The sequence below is a fragment of the Ambystoma mexicanum genome, chromosome 2q (genome assembly GCF_040938575.1).
Source record: "Ambystoma mexicanum isolate Mex_15411 chromosome 2q, UKY_AmexF1_1, whole genome shotgun sequence".
NCBI lineage: Eukaryota > Metazoa > Chordata > Amphibia > Caudata > Ambystomatidae > Ambystoma > Ambystoma mexicanum.
Window position 1 is genome coordinate 1458500540 of NC_090924.1, and position 17587 is coordinate 1458518126.

Sequence of the window (17587 nt, forward strand, 5' to 3'; positions counted from 1 at the left end):
TCTGCCTTCCAACACTGGCTTTTGGTCATTGTTATGGGGAAACTGACACGTCCTTCAGACTGTCAGTACTGAGGGACATTGTTTCTCTTATTCTTTTCACTTTGTTGCCACTTGTTGGTAAAATGATATTATTGCTCAAATTATATTACAGTACCCCACAATGGGGTCATTGTGTTTTATGGCCCTAGCCCATCTTTTAAAGAAAGGTTTGTGGTTGTACAATGTGCCTTGCAACAGACTTGTGACATCAGTAACTTTTTCTTGTATTTTTGTAACTTTTTTACCAAGCCCTACTGCAATTACTGCATTTGGCTCATGACTGTGGCTAGTGTTCAACATGGCCGTGCCACAAGGTCTTTTGTCTGTTCCTTTGGCCATTGTATCTCTTGACCTTCCCCCTGGTCATGCAGGTCTGGGACTTCCTTATGTGGGCATGCAGTTGCCCGCGAAAGCTGCTTCTTCCGCGGGTCCCTGCAGGTCATGTGTGTAGGCATACAGGAAGTGGCCTGGGACTGGTAGGTCCCAATCCGCAATACTGGTGCCAGGATATCTGGTGTGCATGAGAGCAGGAAGACCCCAGTTGTCCCTGATTGGACCACTGCTGCCATGCATGCATGGGGCAGATCTTCTCATTGGTGGGCTGAGTGCGAGCATTCACCTGAAGTGCAGAACAAAGGATGATCCTGAGACGCACTAAAGAGGGCTTGCGACTGAACACCTTTGTGCTCCCAGATGAGCCCTGCTTTGTGCTTGATCTTAGAAGACCTGTGAAGGTGTGTTGAACCCTTGGAGTGGTGGGACCAATCACTCTTAATGCCACCTGGTAACCCTGCAAGTAAGCCTTCTTGGAAGTGTTCCTGGGCCATCAAGTGGACTGACTTTGAAAATGAGACTTTGGGAAATCCCAGCTTATCTTAAAAAGCACCCTTCTACCGAATTGTGCTGTCTCAGCACCATTGGGTCGCAAGATAGTAAGTTGTGTTGTACCATACGAGTACGGTGCCCCTGCATCATGTGCGAATATGATGGTTGCTTAGTTCATCTGAATCAAGAGTAGCAGCTCCTCTCCCATACCCAACCTGTGTCCACACCCGCAGCGTGTGTGCCTCTGGAAGCCAAACCGAGCGTGGAAAATCGAATCTGTGATGACTAGTTCTAGACCTGCCAAGTCTGGACCAAAACCGAGCTAAGGCCGGTGAGTGGTGAAGTCACTTACCTGTGGCCCTTTGTTTATTCAAACGCATTCACGCAATGAAGGTTATTTTGGCTTTCTCTTTGGCTTGGGTAGTATTCGCTCCCTAATGCCCTCCAAAATTTGGGAACACCTTGGTTGACCATATAAGATCTCATAATTTTTGGAACCAGTTTCACCCCATCAGAATTATTCCCCTAACATTGCGCTTAATCCTAAAAACTACTTTGTGAACTTTACGCACGACCAGGTTCTTTTACGGGCTGTTGGAATGGATTTCTATACTCCGCTCTGGTGAACTGAGGTTTAGGAAGCCACCCTTGTTTGTGAAACAGGAAACACTTTTGTGAAGTTAGCCAGGACAGTTAAAGGTAGCTTGGAGAGCAGTGTAGGCTAAGTCTCGGGAGTATTGGGGTGATCTGAGGCCTTGGATGAACACACACAGTAGTACGATAAGAATTACCCTTAGTAGTATATAAAAAATAAACAATTTATTCATCCCAGAACAAACACAAGTAAATAATGGCAAACACAGTAATATCACTACTTAAATACACACAATATAAAATATATGTAGTCACTTTTGGTCAATGCAGTAAAGTGCAGATTCCCACCAAAACCTGTAAGGAGGGAAAGAAGACAAACTTTATCACATTGGCAACTTCAAGGAAGGGTCACCCTAACTTTATAAGCCCAGTCCTACCAAGATTGGAGCCTTGTGCTCAGTGTCAGATGGGTGCATAAAAGCACTTGGTTGTGCGTGAAGACACCAAATACAATATTCAAGAGGGTGGCAAAGTTAGGGAGAAGATTCTAAAGTGTAGAAAACAGATTCCAGGGGAGGATCTGCTGTGGGGAAACACATTCGGAATTCTTTAGGGAGCAGTGGCCACTCAAGCAAAGGCAAGGAGCACAAGGGATCCTTTGTGCGTAAAAAGAGAAAGGATGATCTAGGGGCCACTGCTAAGTGGTATGATTAGGCACCGCCCTTAGCTCACCCCGTGTCCAAACTCGGCCGTTCTGGAGAGGGTTGCTATAATATGAGATCCCACACTTGCTTAAGCTTCGAAGTGCACAGACTTTGTGGGTGCAGATGCAGGTCTGGTTTACAACTGGAGCTGTATCTCTTGTTTCGATTGCAGGACAAAGGAAGCACCAATGCAGCGGGTCTCAGGACACTTAAATGAAGGCGGGAAAGTCACCAGAAGTGACCATCACTGTCACACAGTGACACAGGTGCACCCAAGTCTCTGAGTCTGTCCCAGCCTAAAGCTGCCGGGACAGCAAAGTTTTTCAAGAAGATGTTTTGCAGTGCGAACTGGCGCTAAAAAATGAAAGCATCATTTTGGAGGGTCCCCAAATAGAGAGTTGAAATTGGAGTACGTGAATTTTTACCTAAAACGCACACAATGAATATTGAGCACAATACTACATTTATCTTGGGGATGGACTTATTAAGTTAGAGTTGCCATCTTTAAAGTTTGTCTGTGCTATACAAGTTATTTCCCCTTTTCTTTTGCAGGTATTGGTAGAGTTCTTAACTTTCTCACACTGACTCTAGTGATTGTATATATGTTACATACTGTGTTGCTTGAGTGATATTTTACTATTGTATTTCATGATTCATTTTTGCTGTTATTGGGCCTATGATAAATAGTATGTTTTAGTATGCTACTATCTAATTGTTTTTGTTGGTGTTTCACTGTGTGTGCTCATTAGAGACCTCTTATCACGCTCACCCCCCTGCGACTTTGCCTTGACCGCTCTCCAAAATACTGTGAATTGGTCTGGCTATTTTACCAGAAGTGTTCCCCTGTTACACTAACAAGGGTGGCCTCCTACACTATGTCCACCAGGCCACAGTGTAGAAATCCATTCTAACATATACCCTGTACATGAAGGCCATGTCCTGCTTATGGGAATCTCAGATTGTATACTTAGACCACTTATGCCATGCTTTTAACTGACATTTGATTGTTCATAGGTGCAAAGGAATACAATCACATTACTCTGATCCTGAAGAGTACATGTTGGCAACCCTTTGAGTCACGTATGTGGCTTAATCTTCACTGTATTCCTTTTAAGCAATACGGTTGCAGCATCCTAAGTGTATCTCAGACAGGCTCTCTGTTTTGGTTAGGGTTTGAGAGGCTTCTCTAAACTATTAGTCTGGACAGGCATTCCCTGGGTGATATCTCAGACAGGCTGTCTGTTTTGGTTGGGGTTTGAGAGGCTTCTCTAAACTATTAGTCTGGACAGGCATTCCCAGGGTGATATCTCAGACAGGCTCTCTGTTTTGGTTGGGGTTTGAGCGACTTCCCTACACTATTAGTCTGGACAGGCATTCCCTGTGTGATTTCTCAGACAGGCTCTCTGTTTTGGTTGGGGTTTGAGAGGCTTCTCTACACTATTAGTCTGTACAGTCATTCCCTGGGTGATATCTCAGGCAGGCTCTCTGTTTTGGTTGGGGTTTGAGAGACTTCTCTACACTGTTAGTCTGGACAGGAATTCCCTGGGTGATATCTCAGACAGGCTCTCTGTTTTGGTTGGGGTTTGTGAGACTTCTCTACACTATTAGTCTGGGCAGGCATTCCCTGGGTGATATCTCAGACAGGCTCTCTGTTTTGGTTGGGGTTTGAGAGACCTCTCTAAACTATTAGTATGGACAGACATTCCCTGGGTGAAATATCAGACAGGCTGTCTGTTTTGTGTGGGGTTTGAGAGACCTCTCTAAACTATTAGTCTGGACAGGCATTCCCTGGGTGAAATCTCAGACAGGCTCTCTGTTTTGTGTGGGGTTTGAGAGACCTCTCTAAACTATTAGTCTGGACAGGCATTCCCTGGGTGAAATCTCAGACAGGCTGTCTGTTTTGGTTGGGGTTTGAGAGACCTCTCTACACTATTAGTCTGGACAGGCATTCCCTGGTTGATATCTCAGACATGCTCTCTGTTTTGGTTGGGGTTTGTGAGACTTCTCTAAACTATTAGTCTGGACAGGCATTCCCTGGTTGATATCTCAGACAGGCTCTCTGTTTTGGTTGGGGTTTGAGAGACTTCTCTAAACTATTAGTCTGGACAGGCATTCCCTGGGTGATATCTCAGACAGGCAAAAATGATGCAATGAATTTAGAATTAAGTTCTTTGCAGAACCCATTGGCCATATTCTGTAATATATGTTAAAGCTCCTCTTTGTGTCTTCCTCAGATCAGCTATGGATCCATGGATCCACTTTTCAATGACAGGCTTCGGTTCCCATCCTTTTACCACACAGTCCCAAGTGAAATCCACGAGCCCCGTGGCATCTCCCAGCTTCTCAAGCACTTTGGATGGACCTGGGTTGGGATCCTCACATCAGATGATGACAGTGGGAGAAGAGCCAGTGCAGAGCTGGAGAGAGAAATCACCATGAGCGGGGGATGTGTGGCATTCAGTGAAAGACTCAGGATGCGGGGATTTCAGTCATGGGAAGAGAGCCAGCAGATTGCTGAAGTGATCAATAATTCCACTGCCACAGTGGTGATCTCTCATTGCAGAAATGAGCTATTGCAGGCAAAAGTCGCCAGCTGCATAGATAAATGGAAACCAAAGGTCTGGATTTTCTCAGCAACTGATTCTTTTTTAAAGGAGTTTATATTTCACCCAAACATGAATCGGTTCAATGGCTCACTAGTATTTTCCATTCCTAAGGGAGAGGTCCCAGGACTCAAGGACTTCCTGTACAATGTGAAGCCATTTGACTTCTCAGATGATGGAATGCTTAAAGAATTATGGATAGGAGGACTTATGTGTTTCCCGGCGTTTCCGAATGGTTCTTTGCCCGAGGATTCCTTTTTCCATAAATGCAGAGAGGATCAAACACTGAAAAAGATTCCTCTTTCACAATATGATGTTCACAATTTCCATGTAACCTACAGTGTTCACACTGCGGTCTATGCTGCGGCTCATGCTTTACATGGTATGATCTCATCCGGAACACAAACACAGGGATCTCCTCAGAGTGCAAGTTTGGATACAAATTTCCAGCCATGGAAGGTAGGAAAAATCCTTTCTGATTTCTTCATGAACGTTGAACAGTGGCTGAAACTATATGTGTTCTAGTGCCCAGAAGTAGTGGGATGCAATTTAAAGTATGAAAACACAATCTATATGTAAGCTTCCACTATATCTACATCCATGACTGCATATGCAATATCACTGCATTTGCTACATCTACTTCCACCACTTAATACCTGCTACCACTGCCACTGCTATATCTACCTCCATGACTGCATACACAATATCACTGCCTAGCTACATCTACTTCCACCACGTTCTGGGTGCTACCACTGCCACTGCTATATCTACATCCACAACTACATACTCACTATCACTGCCTACTTCCACCACTTAATACCTGCTACCATTGCCACTGCTATATCTACATCCATGACTACATACTCACTATCACCGCCTTTGATACATCTACTTCCATCACTTAATACCTGCTACCACTGCAACTGCCACTGCTATATCTACATCCACAACTGCATACACAAGATCACTGCCTAGCTACATCTACGTCCACTACTTAATACCTGCTACTACTGCCACTGCTATATCTACATCTACAAATGCATACACAATATCACTGCCTAGCTACATCTACTTCCACCACTTAATACCTGCTACCACTGCCACTGTTATATCTACATCCACAACTGCATACACAATATCACTGCCTAGCTAGATCTACTTCCAACACTTAATACCTGCTACCCCTGCCTTTGCAACATCTGCTTCCACCATTTAATACCTGCTGCCACTGCTATGTCTACATTCATGACTACATATTCACTAACACTGCCTAGCGACATCTACTTCCACCACTTAATACCTGCTACCACTGCCCGTGCTATATCTGTATCCATGACTACATACTCACTATCACTGCCTTTGCTCCATCTACTTCCAACACGTAAAACCTGCTACCATCTCCACTGCTATATCTACATCCGAGACTAAATACACACAGCCACTGCCTTTGCTACATCTTTTTTCCACCATGTAAAACCTGCTACAACTGCCACTCTTATATCTACATCCATGACTACCTACTTACTGTCATTGCCTTTTTTACATCTACTTCCACCACTTAATACCTGCCACCAATGTCTATGCTATTCCTACACCCACAACTACAAACTCAATATCACTGCCTAACTACATATACTTCCACCATGGGATACTTGCTACCACTGCCTCTGATATATATACATCCACAACTAGATACTCACTATCACTGCCTAACTAAATATACTTCCACAATGAGATACCTGCCATCACTGCCCCTGTTATATCTACACCCAGAACTACACTATCACTGCCTTTGCTACATCTACTTCCCCCACTAATACCCGTTACTACTGCTATATCTTCCTCCATGGATACATACTCACTATCAACGCAGTTTCTGCGTCTACTTCCATCACGTAATACCTCTTACCACTGCCACTGTAATATGCAGTGACTTTGCTAAATCTACTTCCCCCACTTAATAACTGCTACCACTGCTATATCTTCCTCCATGTCTACATACTCACTATCACTACCTTTGCTACATCTGTTAGGAAGAAACCTGTGCTGTTCCCTCTGGGACCACTGCAAAAGATTTAAGACTACAGGTGTTTGGCAGTAAACCCACTTGGTAGCAGTCTGTACCACACAGATTCACTTGGTAGCTGTGGCTGAGCAGTCAGACTTCCCTCAAGAAGAGTTAGGCAGTATACAGAGTATTCACAATAGGTCAAGAGCACACAATAGAACAAGTAAACACTCACCAGGGTTTGGTGTAAAAGAGATATAATTATTTATTTAAAACCACATCTAGAAAAACACACAGGCACTAATAGTAAGCAATTCAGAAACACAGTCACTAAAAGATATACACTCCCTTAGAAGAATTTCAGACAAGTCTTAAGTAAAGCCCCACTTATTTTCTGACAGCGGTGAGCGCTTAACGCAGATGGCACTCTAATAATTCGTTTTAAAAGGGAGAGAAAAGCAGAGTATAAATTGAAACAGATCCCAACACTTTTACAAGAACACAACAAGAGAGGAAGGCAAAGTAAAACCGTGAAGTTAGAGTTCAGTAGGCCGGATCCACTTTAAGAGGATCAGAACGAAATGTGTCCAAGGTCACACGGTTGCAGTACACAAAAGTCTTGAAAAGGTTAAAAAAGAGTTGGACCAAAGAAAGGGACAAGTTAGAAGGTCAAGGCGGCCAGCCCAGTCCAGAAGGTTAAGGGATTATTATTACCTTTGGAAAGGGAGGCCTGGCGGACACAGTACCTTAAAGTGGTGAGAATACTCCAGCGGGGGCAGTTGTTCCTGGCAGCGGATGCAAGTCGGTGCTTCGTCCGGGGTAAGAGAGGATCTCGTCGGGGAGGAAGACAGGAGTCCATTGCACTGCCAGGGAAGAAACCAGCCGCAGAGTTCTCAGGTAAAAGGAGCGGTCCTTTTATTCGCGGTCCAGTGGTAAGTGGCTATCCGGTTGCCGGGGTGCTTGGCACGGGCAATTCCACCACAAGATGTCCTGGGATGCGAAGAAAAGAAGGTAAACTGGTTGTGCCCACCAGTCAGGGGAAGAAGCCTCTCCTGTCACGACTTCAGCTTCCAGGCTCAGGAGTGGCATGAACCAACCTTCCCCTCCAGGGTCTTGGCGCCTGCAAGTTTAGACTTACACAAGCTTCCGCGACCCGGGCGGGGAAAGAGGGTTAGGATCTCGATGGTTGGATAGGTTCAGTAGTTAGGGTAACCGGAGAGAGGACTGGGAGAGGGGAGGTGGTCAGGGAAGGGGACATAGGATAACACAAAGCAATAGTTGGTATTTACACACATTCACAACATGCACATTTCCCCCCCCCAAACACCACAACAAGGGTTATAACCAGAAAGGGACTTATCTCAAGGTTATATGGCAAAGAAGGGTAGGATTGCGCTTGACACCATTACAATATTACAACCAGCAATCAAGGTACAGTATTTTAATGAGGTAGATTGAGAAATAGCCGACACGTGTTTCGACACTCGGGTCGTTTTCAAGGCCTTCAAAATAGTAAATAACAGCTCAATAGCGGTATCCTATTAAGTATTATTTAATAGTTCCCATCAGTCAGGGTGTATTGTAAAGAAGTGAAACAATGTCAAAGGCCACAAATGGCCGGTGTGGATATATTGCCTGAAAGCGTGCTACACAGCAGATTAAGTAGCTGGGGAAGACTGGGCATAAAATACTGTACCTTGATTGCTGGTTGTAATATTGTAATGGTGTCAAGCGCAATCCTACCCTTCTTTGCCATATAACTGTTAATCTAATACCGGCCTGTGTGGATTGGTTGGTGGGAATTGGATTGCTGCTAACACTTCTTCTCTTTTTCATTTGATGATATGTCTTATAAACTTAGTAGTGATAATTAGCGCACAGGTATTCTGATCGTGACTCCACACTCTCTGTTCCTGACTTATCTCAAGGGGTGAGTGCTGGCCTCCTGCCTGCGCACTCTCAGGCCGGGAATCCGGAGCAGTGTTATGCTGAAAAGAGAGTGGGAATTACCATCTGCGTGTTACATCACACACCGAATGTTTACATTCACTCACTCTTGCACTAGAAGTTCATGCACCCTTCTGTGCTCAAGTAGTTTAGTACATGCAGCTGTTAACATTCCCCCTTTACGAGGGGATTACAGCCGCGCGTGGCTCCGTGTTCGTTATTGCCCAAAAAGTAATGCTGGCTTTTGCCCTTTACGAGCGGATTACAGCCGCGCATGGCTCCGCGTCTGTTATTGCCCTAACTGTATTGCCCCAAAGGCTTCTGCGTAGCAACAACTCGTGGCGTAATCAGGAATGGCTGTTAGTGGGTTAAAACATGCTCGACTCTGCGCTGCGTGTTTTTCTATAGTTGCGCGTAGTTTGAATTGCAGGCACTATGGCGTTAATATTCAATTCAAGGCTTTCACTTAGCTTGTTGGAGCAGGGGGGGACGTGAGGAAGTTGGGCGGAGCCCCCCTGCGCGTGCCCCTGACCGCAGTTGCTGGTGTTATCCTCTGACTCTCTATGATTCAGCACAGCGCTGCGCGCCTTCCCCCAGATCTGCTTACACTGCCTGTAGTCTGCGGTACTTACCTGAAAGGCTTGAGGGGCCCGGGTGGAGGTTGAATGGGGTGTGGCCCCCCTTGAGCTTCCCCTTGCTCGGAGCTCCGAAGAACACGTCTTCTCTGGTTGCTGTCCTGAGCACAAGCCCCGTGCTCTTGTTAAACGTGTGCACATGCGCACGCGTGCCCCGCCTGACGTGGGCTTCAACATGTAGTTCTTGGCCCGGGGGTGCTTGGGAGATGTGGTCCGTGAGCTGTTTCTCCTGCAGAAAGGACACAACAGTCTTTTGTACAATAGTATTTTGTTTTTAGTGGCTTGCGTCTTCTTGATGCTGATTGTCATTAGTTCCTGAGCCCTTCCCAGCACTGGAATACTATGTTTATTAATGTGGCCCATGACATCTCCAGCCGGGAGATCTTCTCTGTCGTCGGGAAGTGGTGAGTCAGTTCCGCATGGCTCCACCGGTGGTGTCGTCGTGGTAGGTCAGCTCAGCTTCTCCCTCATCCGATTCTCAGGTCCTGTGGTGACTTCTGAAGTTCCAGTCCCCAAAGCCCTGCTTTTATGCAGCACACCCCCATTCACTCAGCCTAGCTGTCAATCAAACATGCTAAGTGGTGAGCCTGCTGGCTCACCACTTGGGCCAATCACACAAGAGTGAAACTTGAGTTACCAAGGTAACTCAGTCCAGGGTGCCTAAACCCACTCCCACACCCCCTGTGGTACCCAGACAGAGTGGCACCACTTTTGGAGGCTTCTGTGGAGAAGCCCGCCAAAAAGTGGAACAAAGGGCTCGACTTGGGTTGGAGTCACAGAAGAGAACACAAACGCCATTTTAGAATCGAGTCCTGGCAAAAAATACCAACCGGCGAATTAATATTAATTAAATAAACCGGTGGCATGTTCGAGGCTATGAGAATTAAATAATTAAAGTTGGTAGCCTCGAACAATGGGAAAATCCCATAGGGATATATTTGCGGTCGAATATAAAAAGTAGTATCCACTGCCACCAGCCAAAACTCGATCAGGGGGGACGGAGACGTGCCCCCTCGACTAACAGACCCCGGGGCAATTGAATTTCCCCGACCAGTACGTCCACAATATGATGGTTTGTACTGGTTTCTGTTCATAATTTGGGACTAGTAAAGCCAATGGTGACTTTACATGCCCTGGGAGACAGTAGTCAGTCCCAGGGTATGGAGTCTATGGTGGGGTGTCACTATGACACCCCCGTGTTACTTCACGGAGGGTTCTGTGTAACACACATAGTAAAAACACATGAGAACCAATGGAGTAAAGGACCCCATAGCCCATAAAACACATTAACAGTCGAAGGAACACCATAAATCATGTCCAAGAGTGGGAGAAAAAGAGTCTCACTCTTGGCAAGAGGAAAAAAACAAACTCCAGAAATCCAGCAAAGCTGCTGGGGGATTCACTAGGTTAGGAAATTCAGCCTAAAGAGAGAATTCTCCCTAACAACATCTATGTCCGCCACTTAATACCTGCTAGCAATGCACTGTTATATCTACATCCACAACTACAGACTCACTATCACTGCCTATGTTGCATCTTCTTCCAGGCACGTAATACCTGCTACCGCTGCCACTTTATATCTACATCCATGACTACATACTCATATCACTGCCTTTGCTACATATACTTCCAACACTTAATATAATACATGTTACCCCTTCCACTGCTATCACTACATCCATGACTACATACTCAGTATAATTGCGTTTTCCACGTCTACTTCCGCCACTTAATACCTGCTACCGCTGCCACTTTATATCTACATCCATGACTACATACTCATATCACTGCCTTTGCTACATATACTTCCAACACTTAATATATGCTACCACTGCCACTGCTATATCTTCATCCATGACTACATATTCACAATCACTGCCTAGCTACATCTACTTCCAGCACTTGATACCTTATACCACTGCCACTGATATATCTACACCGAAAACTGCATACTCACTATCACTGCCTTTGCTACCTCTACTTCCACCACTTTATACCTACTACCTCTTCCATTGCTATATCTACATCCACAACTACATAATCACTATCACTGCCTTTGCTGCATCTACTTCCAGCACTTAATACTTTCTACCACTGCTATATCTTCCTCCATGGTTCCATACTCACTATCACTGCCTTTGTACTTCCACAACCTAATAATACCTGCTACCACTGCCACTGTTATATATACATCCACAACTACACACTTATGATCACTGCCTGTTTACATCTACTTTCACCACTTAATACCTGCTACCACTGCTCGCTCTATATACACTCCTATATATACATCTACGACTACATACTCACTATCATTGCTACATCTACCTCCACCACAACATATCTGTTAACACTGCCACTACTATATCTTCATCCATGACTACATACTATCATTGCCTTTGCTACATTTACTTCCATCACTTAATACCTGCTACCACTGCGATATCTTCCTCCATGGCTACATACTCACTGTTGCTGCCTTTGCTACATCTACTTAAACCACTTAATCCCTGCTGCCACTGCCACTGTTATATCTACATCCACAACTACATGCTCACTGTTAGGGAGAATTCTCCTATGGCTAATTTCCCTCACCTATAGAGTCTCCCAGCAGCTTTGCTGGATTTGAGGGGTTTGTTTCTTTTCTCCTGCTAAGAGTGCAGCTCTTTTTCCCATTTTTGCTATGTGTGTTCTAGGCTATTTTTGTGTTTAATGTCCATGGGGTTTTTCTCACCTCCATAGGAACCATCTTTATTCACATGTGTTACACAGCACCCTCAGTGCAGTGACACAGGTGTGTCGTAGTGACCCCCAGAAATAGACTCCATACCCTGGGACTGACGACTGTTTCCCCGGGCATGTAAAGTCCCAATTGACGTTACTAATCAATTTTTATGAACGAAACCAGTACAGACCATCTTACTATGGAGGTACTGGAAAGGGTTAATAGTTTTTCCCTTATGTTCATTTTCGAGAGGGTACCGAACAGTCCCTCTCTCAAAAGTTTCTGGCTAGTGGCAGTGGTTACTACTGTAAATATTCGAACATGAATATTTCCCTATGGGATTTTTCCCATTGTTCGAGGCTACCACTTTTTCTGACAGCCTCTAACATACCGCTGGTGTATTTTAATTTTAACTTTACTCTGCTAGGTTTTATTTGCCAGAACATTAATATAACGTATTTCTCGTCTCTTTCTCTAAACTCCTAACCCAGGTCGGGGATCCTTTGTTTGTCCTTTTGGCGGGCTTCTGCCATCCTTTCGGCGTCAATGAGTCTGGGGTGGGTCCATTGTGTGGGAGGGGGAGTAGGACCCCTGGACAGGGTTACCTCAACAACCCATGTCACACTCTATCCTGATAGGCTGGAGGGTCTCCCGCCAGGGATGACCACTCCACTGTGTGAGTGACAGCTAGGCTGTATGAATGGTGCTCTTTTTGCATAAAAGCAGGGTCCTGAGGACTGGAAGAGTAAGACGTCACCACTGGAACTAAGAGGCCGTTGAGGAGAGAAGCCAAAGACATCTGCAATGACTGAACCATCGGTGAAGCCCTGCTGCAGCGTCTCACCACTTTTCTCCACATGACGAGAGAAGATCTTCATCTGCAAGAGCCTTTTTCCCTTGAGCCGGTGGGGCCAACCAGTTTGCCAATCACCTTCCTGGACCTGCCCTGGTCGAATCACCAGTACCCTGTACTTGGAGACCGGATAGCCAGGCACCCGTCCACCCGGACCGCTATTTAAAGGAGCGTACCTTTTATTTGTCAGGCAGCACCGTGGCTAGTTTCATCCCTGGGTAGTGCAGTAACTCGAACCTTCCTCCACGATGAGAGCCTCTCTTCCTCTGCTGGATCCCCTGAACTGCAGGAACTACCAGGAACAACCACCACCGCAGGAGCCACTTCTTCATTTTAAAGGTACATTGTTCCGCCAGACTGCCCTTTCTGCTTGGTAGAGCTAAAGGTGTTTTAAATTCTTTATCTAACTGTTGGGTTGGCAGCCCCTATCTCTTAACATTGACTTTCACCTTCTGCATCCACCTTTTCGAAATCATTAACCAGAGACCTGACTGCAGCTACAAGAACATTTTGCTCCTGGACCCTTGCCCTGTGCCACTGACTCTGGTACAGGCCTACTGACTCTGGCTACAATTGTTAGAACTCCTTTCTTTAGATTGCATCTCAACTAGAACTGTGTTGATGCACCTACTTATAATTACCCTTGCTTCCCCTTTCTAAACCTTGTGCAATGCCATTTTGCTTAGTTTTCATTTAAGTATTTCCTATACTGATGCACTGTCTTGCTTAAACTGATTTACAAGCTTATGGGAAGTGTTGCTAGGGTGTGTAAGAAGATATTTCTGTATAACTTGTGCTTTCCCTCCCTTGTGAGAAATTGTTAGAGTATCCCTTTTGTGTGGTTTTCACTGTACCGTTTTGCTCAGTTTTCACTCTGGTTCACTTGGTCACAATTTAACTAGGGAGTGTGTATATTTTTCTTTGACTTATTTTAACTTGCTTGATGACTGTGATAAATGTGTTTTACCAGAAGTGTATAAAATAAATATATATCTACTTTTTAATACAAAGCTTTGGTCAGTGTTACCTTGTGCCAGGGTAGTGTAGGCCTATTGTGTAAACCCTGAATACTGCTCATCTCCCTCTTGAGCTAAGTCTGACTAATCAGCCACAGCTACCAACTAAATCTTTGTGGTACAGACTGATGCCAAAGGGGGTTTATTGCTCTCACCTGTAGTCCTAATCTTCTGTAGTGCTCCCAAAGGGAACTGCTGTAACACTAAGGGTATTACTAATTGGTCCTACAAGAGGTCTAATTTACATTTCTACCGAGAAATTTCATACATTGTCACACACAATCACGGTCTATAGAAGAATTTTTTTGTTCAACATGTTTAATGTATATGCTGATAGCATCTATCACACAAAGCAGTAAAATGATATTTATATGTATTTATTTTCTTTTATTTTTATTTTTTTTATTTCAGGGAACTGCACAGGATTCTGCCTAACACTCACTATCACTGCCTAACTACATCTACTTCCACCACCGAATACCTTCTACCATTGACACTGCTATACCTACATCCACAACTTCACACTCATGATCACTGCCTGTTTACATCTACTTTCACCACGGAAGACCTGCTACCACTGCCACCGATATATCTACATCCACAACTACATTCTCACTATCTCTGCCTAACTACATATACTTCCACCACTTAATACCTGCCTGTCATGATGCCTACCCCCAGGCATCAGGAGCAAGCCCATCAGCTCTGGGAGCAGGCATCCAGATACTTATTTTTTTATTTTTTATTGAAATGATAAGGTTCAAATTTTAAACCTTTCATCTTTTTTACATTTCAAAACAGAAAGAAGGTCTCTTTCTTCGACCATATCCTTTCCTCTATTAGATTCAAATAGTACATTAAAAAAAACAGACAATTGTGAAAATGTCTTTCTTTGAGCCACCGTATAGAAATTTCGCCCATCGCTCTTCTGGTAAGAGTTTGATTGTAGATGGGAGATACATGTCTCTAATTCGGGATTTGGTTTCATCAAGTGCTGGACATAAGGTAACGATGTGCTGTAGAGTTTCTAGTTCAGTTTGTTGTTTACAGAACCGACAGAAGGAATTTTCCTTGGTTAGAAGTTGCCTGGATTGTAGCAGTTCTCGTGTTGGTAGTAAATTAAAACGGAGCCGTAGGAAAGTGTCACTGACAGAGGCAGATGGAAAACATTGTAAATATAACGGGAGACCGTTTAATGGGTGCATGTCCAACTTGCATTCCTGGTTAAGTTTTAATTGTCTTTTGGCTTCGATAGTTGATATCCAATCGTCGCGCGCAAGTTTTTGTTTTGTGAGTTCTTTTTGATGGAAAATATGTAGCGCTGGAATATGCAAGTCAGAGACAATTTTCCTGTAAAGATCTAGTTTTCGCCATGTTTGAAGTGAGGTAAGAGACTGAAGTGCCAGTTCGTATCAGATTCGGGCCATCGGAAACGATTGAGGTAAAGGGAGCACTTTCCGCCAGAACATGCCTTCAAGACGCAGCCATATAGATCTGTCGATGTTAATCATGGATTTGCTTCCATAAAGTAAAATCGCTGTGACTTTTTGTCTGTAAAATGATATGATTGGTTTAAATGTGAATCTTCCATACTTCAAGTGTAGAACTCGACCCTGACGGGCTAGAGATAAAGCTTTTGCCAGTAGATAGCTGGACCAATACGATTCAGTGAATGATTGATTCATCCAAATCCCCAAGTATTTAACAGTTGTTACTTGTTCAAGGGGTTGATTATTAAGAAGAAATGGTTTTGGCTGTTGTTGTGTTTTGTGGGATGGCGCCAGGAGCATTATTTTGGATTTTTGTGTATTTATTTTAAGATGATTTATCTTCATATAGTTTTCTAGGTTTAATAGGGCTGTTTGGAGGCCTCTTGGTGTTTGTGAACACAACACAATATCGTCTGCACACATCAGGCACGCGATGGTTGTGGCATTTAATTTCGGTGGATTTGATAATGGCGAGTTTGTCTCCGTTTCGTAGTCTGATGTAAATAAATTGAAAAATGTTGCCGCTAGGGGACAACCTTGTTTGAGTCCATTGTTAGTTGGGATGGAATCAGTTACTGTACCGTCTTGTGACAGTCGGACTCTAATCGAGGTTTCCCCATAAAGTAACTTTATTGGTTCCAAGATATCATCAGGGCAGCCCCATTTTCGCAATTTCGACCATAGTAGTGATCTATTGACTAGGTCAAAAGCGAGCTTCGAATCTATGAATGCTGCATATATTTCTTTGATTGCGGATGGCCTCTTGCTTCAGCAAGTTAAGTAGGAGTAGGTTGATGTTGGTTCCCACATATTTAACAAAACCTGTTTGTCTTGGTGCGTGTATGTTGTTTGCTTTGGCCCAGGTGTTCAATTTGTCCAGAAGAGAAGTAGCAAACATTTTTCCTAGGGGGTCCAACAAGGCAATAGGCCTATAATTGGCTGGATCTTTTGTAACTCCCTTTTTGTAAATGGGTATCAAAATTGCTGTCTTCCAAGAAGGTGGAATGGTCTTGGTTTTGTTAATGGTTTCATAGATGTTGGAGGAAAAGTGTGCCCATAAGGTTTTATTTTATAAGTTGGTTTGAGAGGCCGTCCGGTCCCGGGGCGCGTGAGGGATTCAAGTTGGTAATGGCTTGTTCTAGATCCTCTAGTTGCCATGTGAGAGTCCAGGTGTGATGTTTTGTAGAGTCTTTAGTGTGTAAATAAGAGTTTATGTTGTAAAGCTTCTGAACATGTGAAGTCCATCCTTGCTTGTCAACATCAGTTGTCATTTTTGGTAGATTATCTGTTGGTGGGGCCAATAGTTTCCACAGATCTCTGGTGTTGCGATTTTTTAAAGCATGCAGCATTTGTTCTGCATTGTTTTGCCCTTGAAGTGCTCTGTTGGATCTCATCCAGTTTTTGTGCTGTTGTTTTAATACTCGAATTTGGTCATAATCCTTGGGTTAGTTTGTTGTACTTTCTTAATATCTTTTCTCAGTTTGTTTTTCCTTTCTGCTATTATTATTGAATAGGCATGTATATGACAGTGTTTGTTCAGGGTATTTGTTGTTCTGCATAACTTAAATGGCAGCAAGAGTTGTGTATAATTTAGGCGTTTGTCGTCTGTCATTGTTGACGAGGTAATTTGGTTTGCTAATATCACCAGAGCATTTTGAGAGATCCTCAGTCTAGTCTGGTTCGAATTAACTACTAGTTCTGGTAAATTTATTTTTGGTTTCTGAGGTTGTACATTTCCCACGTAATTATCATTAATGCATGATCACTATGACGTGTTTGTATGTTTTTTTCCTGTGTTATATTCAATGCAACTTGATTTGATGTATAGATGTAATCTATTATGGCATTTGATGTGCCACAGGTCCATGTATTGAGCGGCTTATTGGTTTGGGTATCAAGGAGGGGCACTCTAATGAGTCCTCTAGTAGATGTTTCTTTCTGCCATCGTCGAGCTCTTGGGGACATGTTGTTCTGGTTTAGTTCAGGCCCTCCGCTATCATAAAGATGTATGTTAAGGTCTCCACATACTATTGTCTGAATAACAGGGTATTGTAAAGTAATGTTGTCGATACATGTAAAAAATGTGTCAATATATAACTCATCACTAATGGCTATTGGATTCCAATAGGTATTGATAATGCCAAAAAT

At 43.9% G+C, this 17587-nt stretch overlaps 1 protein-coding gene across 1 annotated transcript in view; it reads left to right on the forward strand.

Annotated features, from left to right (window-relative positions):
• The first annotated feature begins 677 nt into the window (after window positions 1-677).
• Window positions 678-17587, forward strand: part of LOC138568886 (vomeronasal type-2 receptor 26-like) — a 121867-nt gene continuing 104957 nt past the window's right edge. The window contains exons 1-2 of the mRNA XM_069646666.1: window positions 678-773; window positions 4397-5224. Coding sequence (XP_069502767.1) covers window positions 678-773; window positions 4397-5224 — 924 coding nt within the window. The remainder of the gene's footprint in view (window positions 774-4396; window positions 5225-17587) is intronic.